At 48.8% G+C, this 17,467-nt stretch overlaps 1 protein-coding gene across 2 annotated transcripts in view; it reads right to left on the bottom strand.

The window, feature by feature from the left end:
- Positions 1 to 17,467, bottom strand: part of FAM227A (family with sequence similarity 227 member A) — a 166,852-nt gene that overhangs the window by 46,349 nt on the left and 103,036 nt on the right. The window contains exons 5-8 of one of the 2 annotated variants that reach the window (XM_077278627.1): positions 13,410 to 13,513; positions 10,032 to 10,169; positions 9,366 to 9,464; positions 7,277 to 7,381 (exon numbers count right to left, since the gene is read on the bottom strand). In XM_077278627.1, the coding sequence (XP_077134742.1) occupies positions 7,277 to 7,381; positions 9,366 to 9,464; positions 10,032 to 10,169; positions 13,410 to 13,513 (446 nt within the window). The remainder of the gene's footprint in view (positions 1 to 7,276; positions 7,382 to 9,365; positions 9,465 to 10,031; positions 10,170 to 13,409; positions 13,514 to 17,467) is intronic. The other variant, XM_077278628.1, reaches the window with a different exon arrangement.

Genomic DNA, 17,467 nt, shown 5'->3' with positions numbered 1-17,467 from the left:
AAAGAAGCGCGGAACGGAAAGCGCGGTGAGACGCCAATCCCGGAAGAGGAACTCCGACCTCCAGCAGGTTAGTGGGAGGAAGGGACGGCCATGTCCGAGTCGGGAGAAGAGGAGGTGGCGGTCGCAGCCGCGGACGCAGGGGCAGCTCCGGTCCCCGCAGCGGGCGAAGCCGCGGCCCTAATACCGCCACTGTCTGCCGCAGAGCCCGCTGCCCCCATCAGCCAGTCGGACACCGCCGCTAACGCAAAAGCCATAATGCCCTTCTCTATGCCGTACCTGCCCGGAGCGGCCTGGCTCCCACGATACTCTGGGGAGTCGCATACATTCACTGACTTTAAAGAAGGGCTCTGCAGCCTGCTCGAGTTCTATCCCCTAACCGAGCCTCAGAAAGTCCATATGATAACCGGTCAACTCTTTGGGGCGGCTCTGAGAGAAGTGAAATCCTGGCCCGCTGAGGATAAAGGAACTGCACAACAGATTTTTGCCAAGCTTAAAGCCACCTTTGATACTCGCACTGCCACAGAGATTAAACTGACTTTCTATGGATGCAAACAGAGGTCGCAGGATAGCTTACGGGACTATGCCCTTAATCTCCAGGAAGCGATGCGGGCCATTAAGCAGAGTGACCCCGGCAGCATGCAGGATGAGGATAAAACCCTGAAGGAGCGGTTCATCGAGGGGCTCCTGTGCAGTCACCAGCGGGGCCAATTGCACTTCCTGGCCATGCAAAATCCAGACTTGACTTTTGCGCAGTTTAAAGATAAAGCTATCCAGGCATTGCAGGAGCGGCAGCCCAGCCGCGCAGTGCCACCCAGGCGCCCCGCTCTCACCTACCACCAGGAGGTGGCATCGGATACCCCAGTTGCCGCGGAGGCCGACGCCCAGAGCTTCGAGGACGACTCCCCTGCAGGACTCCGTCTCCAGATGCAAGAGCTAACCAAGAGCGTTGCTGCCCTGGCCCGGACGGTGCAGTCCCTACAGGAGGCCCCCAAAGAGAAGATCCAGTTGGCTTCCAGCCCGGAGGATGTCCCTTGGATGCGACGGAGGAGGACTCCGCCGACCAGGAGCCGGCCCGACGATCGCTTCCACCAGGATGGACGACCCATCTGCCGCCGCTGTCATCAGGTGGGCCATCTTGCAAGGTACTGTCCTTTAAACGAGCAACCCCTGGGGCAAAGGGCCAACCCCCAGGAGTAGGACGGTCAGGCCCGCAGCATTGGAGAACCAAGTATATTGGAGGACGACCAGTTCTCCCTGTAGTGATTGATGGAATCCCCTTGAATGCTTTGCTGGACACCGGTTCTCAGGTGACGACTATACCTTACGTGCTCTACAAACGGTATTGGGAGGACGCTGATATTACTCGTGGCCCTGACGATGATTTCACCATAATCGCCAGTAATGGTCAGCCGTTGCCACAAGTGGGGTATAAGGAGGTCACCATCAAAGTGGGGCGGGTGGAATTGAAAGCCCAAGGGATTGTGATTGTAGATATTGATCGTCGAGAATGTAATCCCATGATGACTCTTGGTACTAATGTTATAGAAAATTGTCTTGCAGAAGTGATTGTTTTGTTGCAACAGGTGGCAGAAAACGCTGGCCACAGTGAGCAACGTGCCCTGCAGAAGGAAATCAGAGCTCTGATGCAGAGACAGCAGGTAGAGCTGACTGGTGGTGAGATTGGTCGTGTCACTGTAAGTGATTCAAACCCCATCGCGATACCTCCCAAGAGTGAAATGTTAATATGGTGTCGAGCAGCCATAGGCCTCAGGGGTAAGGACTACCAGGCCTTGGTGGAACCTGTATATTCAGACAATAGGCCTACTGTTCTGACAGCCCGGGGGGTGGTTGACGTCCGACAGGGGAGAGTGCCCGTACGTGTCCTCAATTGTGGGGAGGAAGAGGTCCACCTAACCAAGTATACCACGCTCGCCAAATTGTTCACTGTCAATAATAGTGTAATACAGACACCTGAACCCTTGGTCCCGTCAAACGTGGCGGAGAACAAAGGTTCTGCAGAGCACTCGAAAGACTGGTGTCGGGAACTGCATGTGGGCACTGACTCCACCCAGTCTCATCAGATACAGGGGGCTTACAGGGTGGTACACGAGTACGAGCAGGTATTCAGCAAACACCCCTCAGATTTTGGGCAGGTGAAAGGGATCCAACATCACATCCCCACGGGAGATCATCGACCCATAAAAGAGAGATATCGCCCTGTACCCCCAGCTCATTACCAGTGTGCCAAGGACATGTTGCGGGAAATGAAGGAGGCTGGGGTGGTGAGAGACAGCTGTAGCCCCTGGGCAGCTCCGTTAGTCCTCGTTAAAAAGAAAGATGGTACAATGAGGATGTGTGTTGATTACAGGCAGTTGAATCGCATTACACATAAGGACGCATACCCACTGCCCAGGATAGAGGAATCTCTGGCTGCTTTAAAATCTGCTAACTACTTCTCTACCTTAGATCTCACCAGTGGGTACTGGCAGGTTCCTGTAGCGGAGGCAGACAAGGAGAAGACGGCCTTCACGACACCAATGGGTCTCTGCGAGTTCAACTACATGCCCTTCGGACTGTGCAATGCTCCAGGAACGTTCCAGAGGATGATGGAGTGCTGCCTAGGACACATGAACTTTGAAACTGTGCTGCTGTATTTGGATGATGTCATTGTCTTCTCTAAGACCTACGAAGACCATCTGAAGCACCTGGCCGAGGTGTTCGAAGCCCTGTCCAAATTCGGCTTAAAGGTGAAACCGTCCAAGTGTCATCTGCTCAAACCTAAAGTGCAGTACCTGGGCCATGTGGTGAGCGATGAAGGAGTGGCCCCAGACCCCGACAAGGTCACAGTGATCAAGGACTGGCCAAAGCCTAGTGACCTCCACGAAGTCCGGCAGTTCCTCGGGTTGGTAGGTTACTATCGGAGATTCATTAAGGATTTCACCAAGAAGGCCGCACCCTTGCAAAATCTGCTGGTGGGCCAACCAAAGAAGACCAAGGGGAGGAAAACCCCCTTTGATTGGAACGAAGAGCTGGAGGAATCCTTCACCTGTTTGAAGTCGGCACTGACGGGAGAAGAGATACTGGCTTACCCCGAATACGATCAACCGTTTGTGCTGTACACAGATGCCAGTAATGTGGGATTAGGAGCCGTGCTGTCCCAGGTTCAGAACGGCAAAGAAAGGGTGATCGCTTACGCCAGCAGGAAACTCCGTCCCACGGAAAGGAACCCTGACAACTATAGTTCCTTTAAGCTGGAATTCCTGGCCCTCGTCTGGCCAGTGACAGAGAGGTTTAAGCACTACCTGGCCTCCGCGAAATTCACCGTCTTCACGGACAACAATCCGCTAACGCATCTGGGTACTGCCAAACTCGGGGCTTTGGAACAGCGGTGGATGGCCCGGCTGTCCAACTATGATTTCACCATCAAATATCGGGCAGGACACCAGAATGCCAATGCCGATGCTCTGTCCCGAATGCCCAATCTACCAGAAGTGGGAGAAGACCTGGAGGCACTTGAAGAGGTGGAGCTGCCTGCCTTCCATCGCCCCAAAGCCACTCAGAACTCTCACCATGTGAAGAACAGGCACAAGAACCAACCGGATGCCACGCTGAATCCCCTGCCCCACCACGGATGGGCAGAAACCCAGGATAGTGACCCCGCGGTCCGTCAGGTGAAGGAACTCTTGACGCAGGCTGGGTTGCACCCTGGCCCAGATGATCCACAAGAAACTCAACAGCTGTGGAAGGGGAGAAGCAAACTGTTTATCCATGATGGCAAGTTGTGCAGGAGGAGCATCGACCCACGTACTCATGAATTGGTGTGGCAGATAGTGGTGCCAAGGCGAGATGCGCCCATGGTTCTGGGAGCCTACCATGATGGAGCCGGACACTTCGGATGGAGGAAGCTGGAGAAGCTGCTCCGAGGGAGGTTCTATTGGATTGGCATGAAGAGAACCATTGAGAAGTGGTGTCGAGAGTGTGGTCCGTGTAGTCTGCGAAGGAAGGACCGTGACAGTCAACGGGCTCCCCTGCGGCCTATCATCACCAAACGGCCGCTCGAACTGGTCGCGCTGGATCATGTGAAGCTGACGCCTAGCCGGTCGGGCTATATCTACGCCCTTACCATCGTGGACCACTACTCCAGGTTTTTGGTGGTTGTGCCTGTCAAGGATCTAACAGCTAGGACTGCCGCCAGGGCCTTCCAGCAGCACTTTTGTAGACCCCATGGCTACCCAGAGAAAGTACTGACCGATCAGGGGCCTGCATTCGAAGCGGAAGTGTTCCAAGAATTCTGCCAGTTGTACGGGTGTAAGAAGATCAGAACTACACCGTACCACCCCCAAACCAACGGGATGTGCGAGAAGATGAACCAGGTAGTAATCGATTTATTGAAGACCTTGCCTGTGGAGGAACGGAACCTGTGGCCGACAAAGTTGCCTGACTTGGTGGATATGTACAACCACATCCCAGTAAGTTCCACCAACTGTACTCCAGCGTACCTGATGCGAGGAAGGTCTAGTCGGTTACCCGTTGATCTGGACATGGGGGTCCTAGTACCCGAAGATACCTCGCCGGAGGCAGATTGGGATACAGAAAGGCAGCGAAGATACCGCGAAGTACAGGAGTGTGTGGAGAGAAGTCTCGCCCAGGCTAGGCAGAAACAAGAAAGGGACTACAATCAACACGCTCCTGCGATTCCCCTGTCACCTGGTGAGCAAGTGCTTAAACGAAAGAGGAGGTTACACAAGCTTGATGACCAATGGGAAGCGGAACCGTATACAATCTTGCCATCCGACTTCGACAACACTAAGGTCTGTCTCATCAGCAAGGACAGAGGGGAGACCTCGACAGCGGTATCCAGGGATCACCTTAAGGTCTGCCCCGATAAGTTGAAAGAGAGGGGCACGGCCCCAGAAATCTCCCCGCCGGTGGAAAAGGAGAAGATGTTCCATACTGTCCTTGGTGACTTTCCCCAGTCCTGGACTCAGATAAATCAGGCCATCGCGGTACCTGTTCTAACGTTTCCACAGCCGGACCCACCAGAAACAATGGTGGTACCAGATCATCCAGTCCCGCAACCTCAACAAGCCTTGCCTGAAGAAGCCATGCCAACCGTTGAACCGGCAAATCCTCCCTCTGCTGTCAGTGAGCCTGCCGTACCCACTGTTGATAGCAGCAGCTCTGAGAGCCCCAACCTGCCAGTGCTACCCAGACTCACTAGAAGTGTAGTTAGAAAACAGCGCACTACACCAGCGGTAGCAAGCATAGCGGGCCCTGTTAGACCAATAGCAACCCCTGCGCTGCGAAGGTCCACACGCAGCACTCAAAATCAAACTCCCCTCCGCTACAAAACTTGGAGGTATTGATAGGGCTGCTATGTAATTGAAAATGTTTGTATGCATATCCTTTTGTTACAGGTTTTTAAATGGACACTAGAGTAATGGACGGTGAATTGCTCAAAAACTTCCACAAGGGGGGCCCCTTTGTTTACCCGGGGTCCCCGCTGTTTCAACCACTGAACTGAGAGTCATAAACTGTGCATGACCAAACTTTCGCAACGTTCAAGAATCCTCACCTCCCGTAAAGGGAAGCTCTGTTATGTTCAATTGTTATGCTATTTCAAAAATTTGTGTGTTTTCTGTTAACATGTATTATTGTTCTTGTTTTCCCAGTCCCGGAGTACTGGATTTAACCGGGGGGGAGTGCAGCACCCCAGAGTCCTGGTTGTTGCAGTGCTGTGGCTCCGCCACTACGGGGAGCTATGGTGCGTCTGATTGCACTAGGGAGTTTCTCTGATCAGGTACACTCACACCACACTTCACACTCCGGCCACCAGGGGGGGTGGTCCTATCTAGTAGGCCACTCCTCACAACTCTGGTAAAACTGGGGGTTGGACAGGAAGACAGGGAGAAGTAGCTGGGAAGAGCTAGTGAGAGGACCTGTCAGGGATGGGATCCTGGCAGACTCCTCAGAGCAGAACTAACCAGTAAACAACGGGAATACAGAAAAGGAGAAATACCAGAAGGGGTCTTGCTGTTAGACCGAGGCAACATCCTTCTGAGGCGCAAACAGTCGGTGGCCGGAACGCCGAGCAAGTAAGAGACTTTAAGTACATTGCAAACCACGGCAGGGCAGCTAACGACAGGTTGGCTGTCTCACTTAACACCTAAGCAGACAACGGAGGCAGCTGTGGGAGAGGGGCGACTCTAGGGTCCCGGAAGAACTCCAGGCCTACCCCGTCATACGGGTGCGTCCTACCATATCAACTGGAGGACGGAGAAGGAACAGTAGAGACAGAAAGAAACAGTTGTGAGGACTATCCCGGGAGCTCAGCAGGGAAGAACTACAACACACAGCGCTAGAAGGTAGATACTGATTCCCACCTGTAAAGAGAGCTCCTGATGTGTCGTTGGACCGGCCGGTCTCTGAAAACCCAGTTAACAGCGCTCTGGACTGAGGTCTCCCACATCTTCAGTAAAGAGGTAAAGAGACTGCAACCTGGTGTCCTCGTTATTTACCGCGACCTGCACCGTTAACAGTACCTATTTATAACGGACGTCCCCCACTGACAGACAGGGCCACGGACCGGGTCTAGCCACCGTGACAACCCCAGGACTGAGATCCCAGAGGCCCGGCTCCGGGTACCCCTCGGCCCTGCGGCGGTGTGGGGGCGCTCCGCATAAGCCCCCGATGTAACATTAAAGATAAGAAGAACAAGTTAGATTTTGCTCACCCAGGTGCGGTCTGGGTCCGATGGGCGTCGCAGGTCCAGATCAGGCGCCTCCCATCTTCATACGATGACGTCCTCTTCCTTGCTTCTGTCGCGGCTCCTGCACAGGCGTAATTCTCTGCCCTGTTGAGGGCAGAGCAAAGTACTGCAGTGCGCATGCACCGGGAAAGGTCAGAGAGGCCCAGCGCCTGCGCACTGCAGTACTTTATGCTGCTCTCAACAGGGAAAATCAGTACGCCTGCGCAGGAGCCGCAACAGAAGCAAGGAAGAGGACGACATCGTATGAAGATTGGAGGCGCCGGACCCAGACCCACGACGCCCATCGGCCCAGGACCGCCCCTGGGTGAGTATAATCTAACTTGTTTTTCTTATCTTTCAGGTTACATTGGTGGCTTATATACAGAATTACAGAATGATGTAAATAAGCCCCTAATGGCGGTGACCGCAGCTTATATGGGAAAAATGAGGTGACAGATTTCCTTTAAGTCATCATTAGGCTAGTGATATACTGTAGTGTTAGTCAATGATTTATTGTCACACACTTACGTTAAGGAAAGCATCCCCATGATAGGAACATTGACACAAAGTAAGCAACTGGATGTAGTTCTCCGCAACCCGGTCAAACAGCTTGCTTTGGCATTCTGCATCAGGCTACAAAAAAATTGTAATCACATAATACGAGCTAATCATGCATTTTTTTTTTACTTTTTTTTCACAACACTTAAAAGAGTTGTCCAGTACTTTTTTTTTTTACTAATGGCCTACCCGTAGACCTCGTTCACACGTTCAGTATTCGGTCAGTATTTTACCTCAGTATTTGTAAGCCAAAACCAGGAGAGGAACAATCAGAGGAAAAGTATAATAGAAACATGTAGTGCCCCCACTGCCGCAGGGCCGAGGGGTACCCGGTACCGGGCCTCTGAGTCTCTGTTCTGGGGTTGTCACGGTGGCTAGACCCGGTCCGTGACCCTGCTGAGGGGCGTACAATGATAGGTGTGCGTGATGGTGATGATGTTGTGGTGGTGCGGTGCAGGTTGCAGTAAATAACGAGGACACCAGATTGCAGTCTCTTTACCTCTTTACTGAAGGCTTCAGGATCCTCAATCCGGAATACGGTTAACCGGGCTGCGCAAGCCTGGCCGGTCCGATGGCACCTCCAGAGCTCCCTTTGCAGGTGGAAATCTGTGCCTACCTTCTAGCGCTTGTGTGTTGTAGTCCTTCCCTGCTAAGCACCACGGGATAGTCCTCACAACTGTTGTGTCTGTTTCTCGTGTTCCCTCACAACTCGATTCTGATGTTCTTCCACGTCCCCCAGATCTTATGGTTAGGACGCACCCGTATGACGGGGAGGCTTGGAGCTCTTCCGGGACTCTAGCGTCGCCCCACTCCTGTTGTTACCCCCCCTGTGTCTTCCTAGGTGAATTGGGTGAGACAGCCCGCCTATAACTGACTGTCCTGCCGTAGGTTTGAAGTTTGGCCTGGAGCTCTATACTTCCTCGGCGTTCCGGCCACCGGTTACGCGCCTCAGTAGGATGTTGCCTCGTCTTACACCACGACTCCTACTGGTATTCTCCTTGTTGCGTTGATCTCGTTTCTCACTCAGCACAATATACCTCGCTTCTTGTCCTTTCTTGGGGTACCGCCGCTATATCGTGCAGGCGCGGTCCCGTAACGTTCTCTCTGGTCGCTAGGCCTCTGTCAGGATCCCACCCCTGACAGGGACCCCTCTGAATCTTCCCCTACAACACCCTCTGCCACAAGGTGTTGCTTGGTTCCAACCCAGTCAGCTTTCTGAACTAACTTCCTGCCTAACCCCCAGTTTTACCAGATTGTGAGGAGTGGCCTAATACATAGAACCCTTAGCTCCCCCTGGAGGCCAGACTGTGAAGTGTATTGGTGTCTGTGATACCTGGTCAGATGAACTCCTTCAGTGCCATCAGACGTACCATAGCCCCCCCCTTAGCGGCGGAGCATCAGTACTGCAACGACCAGGACTCTGGGGCGCTGCAAACACGTCACCACTTTTGTATTTATCACCCACTCCTGGTTTTGGCTTACAGATACTGAGGTAAAAAACTGACCTAATACTGATAGTGTGAACGTGGTCTTAGGAGAGATCAGTGGTTCCCTAACTCCAGTCCTAACAAACTCCAACAAATCATGTTTTCAGGATTTCCTTAGTATTTCATAGGTGATGGAATTATTATTGAGGAATTAGACAATGCCACAGATTCTGTCAGCTGTGCATTACTAGCATTACTAGGGATATCCTGAAAACATGATGTGTTGGAAGCGGCGAGGACTGGGATTTGGGAAACACTTGGATACATCATCAATATCTGATTTGTTGGGGTGCGACAGCAGGCACAAACCCCGACCAGCTGCTCTCAGTGCCAACATAGACTGGATTTAGGACTGCAACTACACAGCTGCACTAACTGTATTGTGGCCACAGTAGGGCACTGCAGATACCCCCTGATCCAACGAATGGGTGTGGATGTGCAGAAAATACATGTACGGTATGTAAGAAAACACTAAAATAGGAAAAATCATATGTATAGTGGCAGATTCACGCTACTTCTATTATTTATAACTTATTTGTTTTGTAAAATGTATATCTGATTTCAAACCTTACTATGTATCTATGCAGAAAAATCCACCAATAGCAGTCCAGAAGGATCTTCTGGAAGAGAGGAGTACTAAGAATTCGATGCAGTTCCCTGGTGGAGCAAATCTGGTGGTAGGAAGGCAAAGAACATGCTTAAAATTCATTTTTAGTTTCTCCAAACAATTAACAGATTAGCCTAGGTTCACACTGTGCTCGGAATTCCTTTTTGTCTTCTGTATTACAGAAACAGAAAATTTATAATGAATGTGGATAAAATCTGCGCTGCTGCGACAAATGATGGATCCAGATATAGTTATAAGATGTTCGGGTGGTTTATTCAACGCGTTTCGAAGCTCATGGCTTCTTCTTCAGGAAGTTTCCACAGAAAGATATATTAGAACAGAAACAGAAAATTGGAACTCATGATGGAAATGGATTTGTCACATGACACAACAATGCTAAATGGACCCTACTGACTATAATGGGTTCTATGCTGCTTCAGTTGTGGTGTCTGACACCTCTGGCGGCAGCTTGTGTCCCCTTTAAACAAAAGGGTTGGCCATTGAAATTCCAAGGATTCTTCTCTCCCCTACACTTGAGATGGTTGGCCAGTCTTGTTGGGTATGGTACGGCAGTGTCCAGGAAAGTCTGATAGTATGGCAGTATTGAATATAATATCATATGCAGACGTACCTTTTCCCCAGTATTCTTATGGGCTGACACCACTTTTTCAATAATGGTATATGGTGATATATCGTGTGGCAAAGGCAAAGGGTCACAATATGAAAATCCTGGAAACTGGTATAATTCAACTAGTCTTTGTTTCATTTCCTAATAAACATATTAAAGATTTTTATTAGTGAATTCTTTTCTAAACTTGGTATTTCATGAATTACTGTTTCAGTAGCGCTCCACATACAATTAAAAGGGTTGTCCCATAAACATAATTTATCACTTATCCACAGAGAGAAGTACTGTAGTGCGCATGCGCCGGCGCTCTTTAGTGCATGCTACTATACTTTGCTCTGCCCTCGGCAGGGCAGAGCGAGGTACGTCTGCGCAGGAGCGCGATGGAGAACACTGTGGATGACATAGGATGCATCATCCACATGAAGAAAGAAGGAATACAGGGATCGCAAGCAGAGAGGGGGCACCAGAACAAGATCAGAGGCACCCATCGGACCAGACCATGCCGTAGGCGAGTATAATAAAAGCAATTAATTTTGCCTTGCAGAATGGATTGGGGACATATAAACTAGATTCTAGAATGCTGTATTTAATGGGAACATGTCACCAGAAATAACGCTGTATGGGGTGAATCTGCAGGTTAACAGCGTCATGATGCTGCCCAGCGCCTGCAGGTAGCTGAATGCAGAGGGGAGAAAATGATCTTTATTCTCCCTGCCAGCATTCGGCATTCAGTCATATGGGCTGTAGCGGCGCCAGTTCAGTCACACTCTTAGTAGACAGCGTCCGCTGTAACCTTGCCCCTAGCCCTGACTGACAGCCAGCTGCAATGTAGAGCCAGTGTCAATCATGGCTGGGGGAATGGTTACCGCGGCCGCTCTGCATGCTCAGAGCGGTGACTTAACCAGCCCCGCCACAGACCATATGACTGAATGGGCTGTGGTGCGGGGTGGGTAGAATAAAAATCGTTTTTTCCCCCCTGCATTCGGCTATGTGCAGGTGTTGGGCAGCATAATAATGCTGTTAATTCGCAGACTAATCACATATCTGCAGGTTAACATTATTTCTGTTAACAGGTTCCCTTTAAGGGTGTACAAATGCTGGCCCTACTTTATATGGGAAAACCAGGTGATAGATTCCCTTTAAAGGAGCACTCCGATGATTTTACTTATTTTGCTGTCTATTAGCACATAGTAATGGGTATGCAGAGCGTGTATTGCAATACTCACCGACCGCTGTCTTCTGCTGTTTCCAGCTGATGTGCTCCAGCATCACGTGACCACATCTATGGCTTGTTGAATCACACAGTGTCTGCTGAGTGGAGCAGAGGTCACCTTTCGTAGAGGACCTGTCAGCACAATTTTGCATGTTAAAGTAAAGGCATGGCCATAATGGCGCTGTTATGCAAATTAAATAGATACCTTTAGTGAATAGGGGACAAGACCCTACCCACAGTCCTGCCCCTATGTACCTAATGCGCATTACACCAAAACTTAAAAGGCTGAATAAAGAACAACCACCATGTGGATTTCTTCACTAAAGGTATCTATTTAATCTGTATAACAGCACCACTATGGCCAAGCCTGTAACATGCAAAATCGTGCTGACAGGTTCTCTTTAAATGTTATCAATGTAAATGTATGAGATTCAGAACAAGTCAACCTAGACTTTCTGAGTCTCAAAGACTTGCATAGAGAAAGTAACTGCCACTCCACACAGAAGGCACTATGTGATCTGGGACTTTCCAAATTCAGTCACATGACACCGGAGTTCCATTGAAAATGGCTGAGGATGGCAACCGATTAGTATTGCAATATATTCTCTACATTCACATTACTATCGACTAATAGATGAGAAAGTAAAAATAAAATTACAGCCATACTCCTGTTAAGAATTATTCCCGTGCATTAACATTACTATGTGCGTTTTTTGTCATGAATATGTACATATTATTATGTATGGCAATATATACATATTTTGGTAGAATGGCTTACTTGGCTGAAAGCAGAGGTAGAAACGGGAACACTGTCTCTTTAAGAAAGTCATTGGTTTATTAGGTGCAGCATAAACCAAGCTAGAAAAAGTAAACACATCCCCCTGAGCAAAACAGCAAAACAAATTACAACAAAACACAGTCCTTCTGCTAGTGGGGATCAGCCTGCTCTGGGCTAGCAAGGCATAAAACACAAAACACTTTTCTGGAGTGTTCCTCACCAGACACTGAACCCCTACTGCCTCTGGAGGCCAGCTATTTAAGCCCCAGACCACACCCTGGGGTGGAGATAAGGTGGACAACCTCCCACACACTCAACGGGTTGTCCACTAAAAACCCAGTCCTTTATTTAAATTGGCTGCTAACTCCTTGCAACACTTAGTGTGCTGGAGGAAAAACTTCTGGGTTTTCAGATCACTGAAGCCATGAGCCTCAGCAAACCATATCTCCTCACCAGCACCTTGCCAGTGACTTTGTCACAATATGAAAATGAGGTGCAGAGCTTGCAGTTTTTGACTTGCGAACTGGTGCTTTAAGGGACCTGACAGTTTTTTTTACATGTAAAAGTTGGGGTCCCTGTCACAGATTTGGGCCCCTGTTACAGACTTTGCATTCTGACCCAGAAAGGTCACGTGATACCTATAGTGATTAAGTCTGAGATAATAACTCATAAATAGTTGTACTCTAAGCTATGTACACAGAGCTTTATCTTTCTGGTGGCAGAGCCACAGAGTCAGACTCGGACTGGCCCACAGGGGAACAGGGGAATCCTCTGGTGGGCCCCTGTGCAGACACGGGCCCCCAACCCCAATATATGGGTAGTACATGGCATAATTCACATGATTTACTCTTTACAGAAACAAGTAGCATCTCATCATTCATTAACCAAATTGGCCAGTTTATTACTATATAGAGATATAGGTAAATTTGTGAACAAGCGTAGTGTAATATTTCTATGCAGGTGAAAAGTGGGCCCCCAAAGTCATTGTTGCTGGTGGGCCCTTGGTAGCCCAGTCCGACACTGCACAGACTCCTTCTAGGCGAAACCACTTCAGGAAAACAGAAGTGGTCTTGTTTTTTGCGGTGGCTTGGCCGCTGGCATCTTTTCTCTTCATATTGCACTTTAGCGGCGAGGGGTTTCCTGGTGGAAGCCGCCAGAAGGCTACACTTTACTTCTTTTAACTGCTTCAGAGTTTCAGAACCCCAAAGTGGTTAAAAGAAGTAACCAAAGACTGAACATGTGCACAGCAATTCCATCTTTACACTGCTTTGCACGTTTGTTTGTTTTTTGAGGTGCTTTTTCATGTGGATTCTAAGCAGAATCCACATGAAAAAGACATTGCGTGCACATAACCAAATGCATCGTGGACGTTTTTATGGCTTTTTCTTACTTTCTTGGTACTTTCTTGTGGTTTTGGATATTTTGCATAGTCTGTTTTTGTCATAGATATCTGGTATCTGCGTGGGAATTTCTCCATCTCTTCCTCATTACATTCTGTCAATCACATGAATACAAAGGAAATTATTAGAGAAATGCATCACTATACTACAAAACAGTAGCCTTATTCTTAGCCACTAAGCGCGGAAAAAACAACAACGCTGGACTGGTGCTTTTCGTGTTCTTGAATGAAATAAAACGCTATGGCAGGAGATGTAGGAGGACCACGCTGCTGAGACACAGACAAACAATCTAAACTGTAGTTTTCCAAAATGTATGTCAGTAAGCCAAAATCCTTCTGGGAAAGCTTCTTGTGGACAGATAAGACCAAGGATATAGCTTTATAGAAAACAATATCAATCTGTTGTTTAGCGAAAATAGAATGAGGCCTGTAAAGAAAAGAACATGGTACCTACAATCAAATACGATGACAGTTCAAAGACATTTTGGGGTTGCTTTGCTGCCTCTGGCATTGGGTGCCTTGACTGCAAGGCATCATGAAAACTGAAGATTACAAAAGGATTTTGGGTCATAATGAAGTGCCCAATGTCAGAAAGCTAGAATTGCGTCCTAGGTCATGGGTCTTCCAGCAGGACAATGACGCCAAACATACTTCCAGAAACAACCAGAAATGGATGGAAACAAAGTGCTGGAAAGTTCTAAAGTGGCCAGCGACGAGTCCGGATCTAAATCCCATTGAACACCTGTGGACACCCTTCAAATATGAGCGACTTGAGGCAATTTTCAAAAGAAGAGTGGTCCAAAATTCCAGTTGAGGTGTAAGAAGCTTGCTGATGGTTAGAGGAAGCAATTGATTGCAGTTATTTATTCCAAAGAGTGTGCAACCAAATATTAAGTTGAGGGTGCCAACAATTTTTTCTGACCCATTTTTGGGGTTTAGTGTGAAATTTTTGTCCGATCTGCCCTCTTTCCTCTGTTTTTGTTGCGATATTCCAATATACACAGAGGAATAAACATGTGTCTACCAAAACAAAAATTGCAATAATTTTCCGGAACAATTTCTAGGGTGCCAACACTTCTTCCTGTGACTGTGTGTGGGCATATATGTACATATATGTATATATATATAATATATGTGCATGTGCGTGTGTATATATATATATATATATATATATATATATATATATATATATATATATATATATACACACACACTCACCGGCCACTTTATTAGGTACACCATGCTAGTAACGGGTTGGACCCCCTTTTGCCTTCAGAACTGCCTCAATTCTTCGTGGCATAGATTCAACAAGGTGCTGGAAGCATTCCTCAGAGATTTTGGTCCATATTGACATGATGGCATCACACAGTTGCCGCAGATTTGTCGGCTGCACATCCCAAAGATGCTCCATACAAGGCAGGATGGATCCATGCTTTCATGTTGTTTACGCCAAATTCTGACCCTACCATCCGAATGTCGCAGCAGAAATCGAGACTCATCAGACCAAGCAACGTTTTTCCAATCTTCTACTGTCCAATTTCGATGAGCTTGTACAAATTGTAGCCTCAGTTTCCTGTTCTTAGCTGAAAGGAGTGGTACCCGGTGTGGTCTTCTGCTGCTGTAGCCCATCTGCCTCAAAGTTCGACGCACTGTGCGTTCAGAGATGCTCTTAGGCCTACCTTGGTTGTAACGGGTGGCGATTTGAGTCACTGTTGCCTTTCTATCAGCTCGAACCAGTCTGCCCATTCTCCTCTGACCTCTGGCATCAACAAGGCATTTCCGCCCACAGAACTGCCGTTCACTGGATTTTTTTTCTTTTTCGGACCATTCTCTGTAAACCCTAGAGATGGTTGTGCGTGAAAATCCCAGTAGATCAGCAGTTTCTGAAATACTCAGACCAGCCCTTCTGGCACCAACAACCATGCCACGTTCAAAGGCACTCAAATCACCTTTCTTCCCCATACTGATGCTCGGTTTGAACTGCAGGAGATTGTCTTGACCATGTATGTCTACATGCCTAAATGCACTGAGTTGCCGCCATGTGATTGGCTGATTAGAAATTAAGTGTTAACAAGAAGTTGGACAGGTGTACCTAATAAAGTGGCCAGTGAGTGTGTATATATATATATATATATATATATATATATATATATATGATATGTCTAGTGTGTAATGTGGTCACAGGTTGACCCATGGATCTGCAGCAGCTGTTAAGTATAAACTACAAGCGATTAAAATACCTACACCAGGTGAGAACCTTCTGATACCTCTCCCTGGATGTTTATGTAGATAAAACCCTATTTTGTGCTATCTCTTTCTCCTTAGTATATTTATCCTTCCTGAGCGGTATGATGGCTGATCATTCCCATCTTGTTTGTACTTGTGTATAATTGTTTGTGCAGATGAACGAGGCACCTTCAGGTATCCTGAAATTGTACCCAAGGATGAGCCAGACTAGTGGGAGTCCGCAATTCTCTTTCTGATACCTTGGCTGATTTCTTTAGACTTTACCATGATGGTACACAAAGAAGCCGTGTGTTTTCAGGTGTGCATTAAAATACATATCTCTAAGGCTGGTTTCACACTAGTGTTTGGCAGGGCTGCGGATGGCAGCCTTTTTCCTCCGTTAAATCCCGCCCACTGCCACACCTCTTCTTTCAGCTCCACCCATGTCTGCATGCATCCTGCGTACCCTATCTTTAACATTGGGTACGCAGGCCATGCGGATGCCTCCGCATGCGTCGAACGCAGCATGTTGTTGAGGTCGGCGCAGCGTCAAAACGACGCATGCGGAGGCATCTGCATACATCCGCATGGCTTGCATACCCAATGTTCAAGATAGGGTACGTAGGACGTGTAACACCCCAGGTAACCGGTTGTTACAGTGATGTCGCCTTCCTTTCAGGGATGGTAATGTCACGCTTGGAGGCAAGGGGGATTCTTTCTACCAGGTAAGGCACTCACATTCAACACATCTGAATCTAGGCCAGGAGGGGGAGCTCAGGACCCGGATTCAGGGGGGCTTCCTTAGACTTTATGCATCCTGGTCTGGAGGAGGAGTCAGGCAGTCTGAGAGAGGAGAGGAGTAGGACATCTGGAACAGACGGAGGGGCCGAGCAGCCATGAAGGAGCTGCAACCCCTGGTAAGAGTGATAACTTGAAGGAGTTGAATAGTAAAGGAGCTTAGAGAGAAGAAGCACAGAGGAGGAAGAGGCTCAGGAGGGGAACAGCGGAAGGACACCCTAGTAGCCAGAGTGCAGAAACCAGGTATCGGGAGCCCGACGTCATGTTTGTTCTCCAGGATGCGCGACAGAACTGGAGGGCATAGGACTGTATGTCAATTGCCCGCAACAAGTCTGACGTGAAGCAGTAACCTGAGAGCCCGGGTCATGATAGAGACCCTATAAACAGGATCGCACTGCCTATCGTACAGACATCTGTCTTAGGACAGGAGAGAGGGGACTTTGCAACCAAGCTTCAAGTGGCAAGGACCTCACCAACTAAAGTAGCACAAGTAGGAAAGGCTTACGGACCTCACCTGAGAGAGGGATCTCCTATTGTCTCCAAGCCGGCTGGACCACAGCTACCCTGCACTTGGTACCCTGGACTGAGGACCGCTATCATCAGTAAACCAGGTAAAGACTGCAAACCTGTGTCCTCGTTCTTTACTATGCCATCCATCACACCATCGGTGCCCTACACCCGGGAAGCCCTGGGGACCCCGCTTCACCTGTGGGAAGTGTCACATCTTGCTGCATACCATCACCCCAGAGGACCCCTTTAAGCAGTGTTGGTTCCTACTGACCGAATACCACAGGTGGCGTCACAAACTTTATTCATAAAAGCTATAAAAGACTTTTCCTTTAATTGGGCGCCCAGGGCCATGGACCGGGTCGCAGCCACTGTGACATCCCCTTTAAGACCGGACCCGGTACACAGTACCCCTCGGCCCAGGCGGGCGTTCCAGACGCATGAAGACGTAGGCGGAGCTGAAGGAAGAGGTGCGGCAGTGGGCGGGGCTTAGCGGAGGAAGAAGGCTGCCATCCACA

The sequence above is a fragment of the Ranitomeya variabilis genome, chromosome 8 (assembly GCF_051348905.1).
Source record: "Ranitomeya variabilis isolate aRanVar5 chromosome 8, aRanVar5.hap1, whole genome shotgun sequence".
NCBI lineage: Eukaryota > Metazoa > Chordata > Amphibia > Anura > Dendrobatidae > Ranitomeya > Ranitomeya variabilis.
Note: the sequence above shows the minus strand (reverse complement) of the source record. Positions and strands in the feature narration are given on the sequence as shown.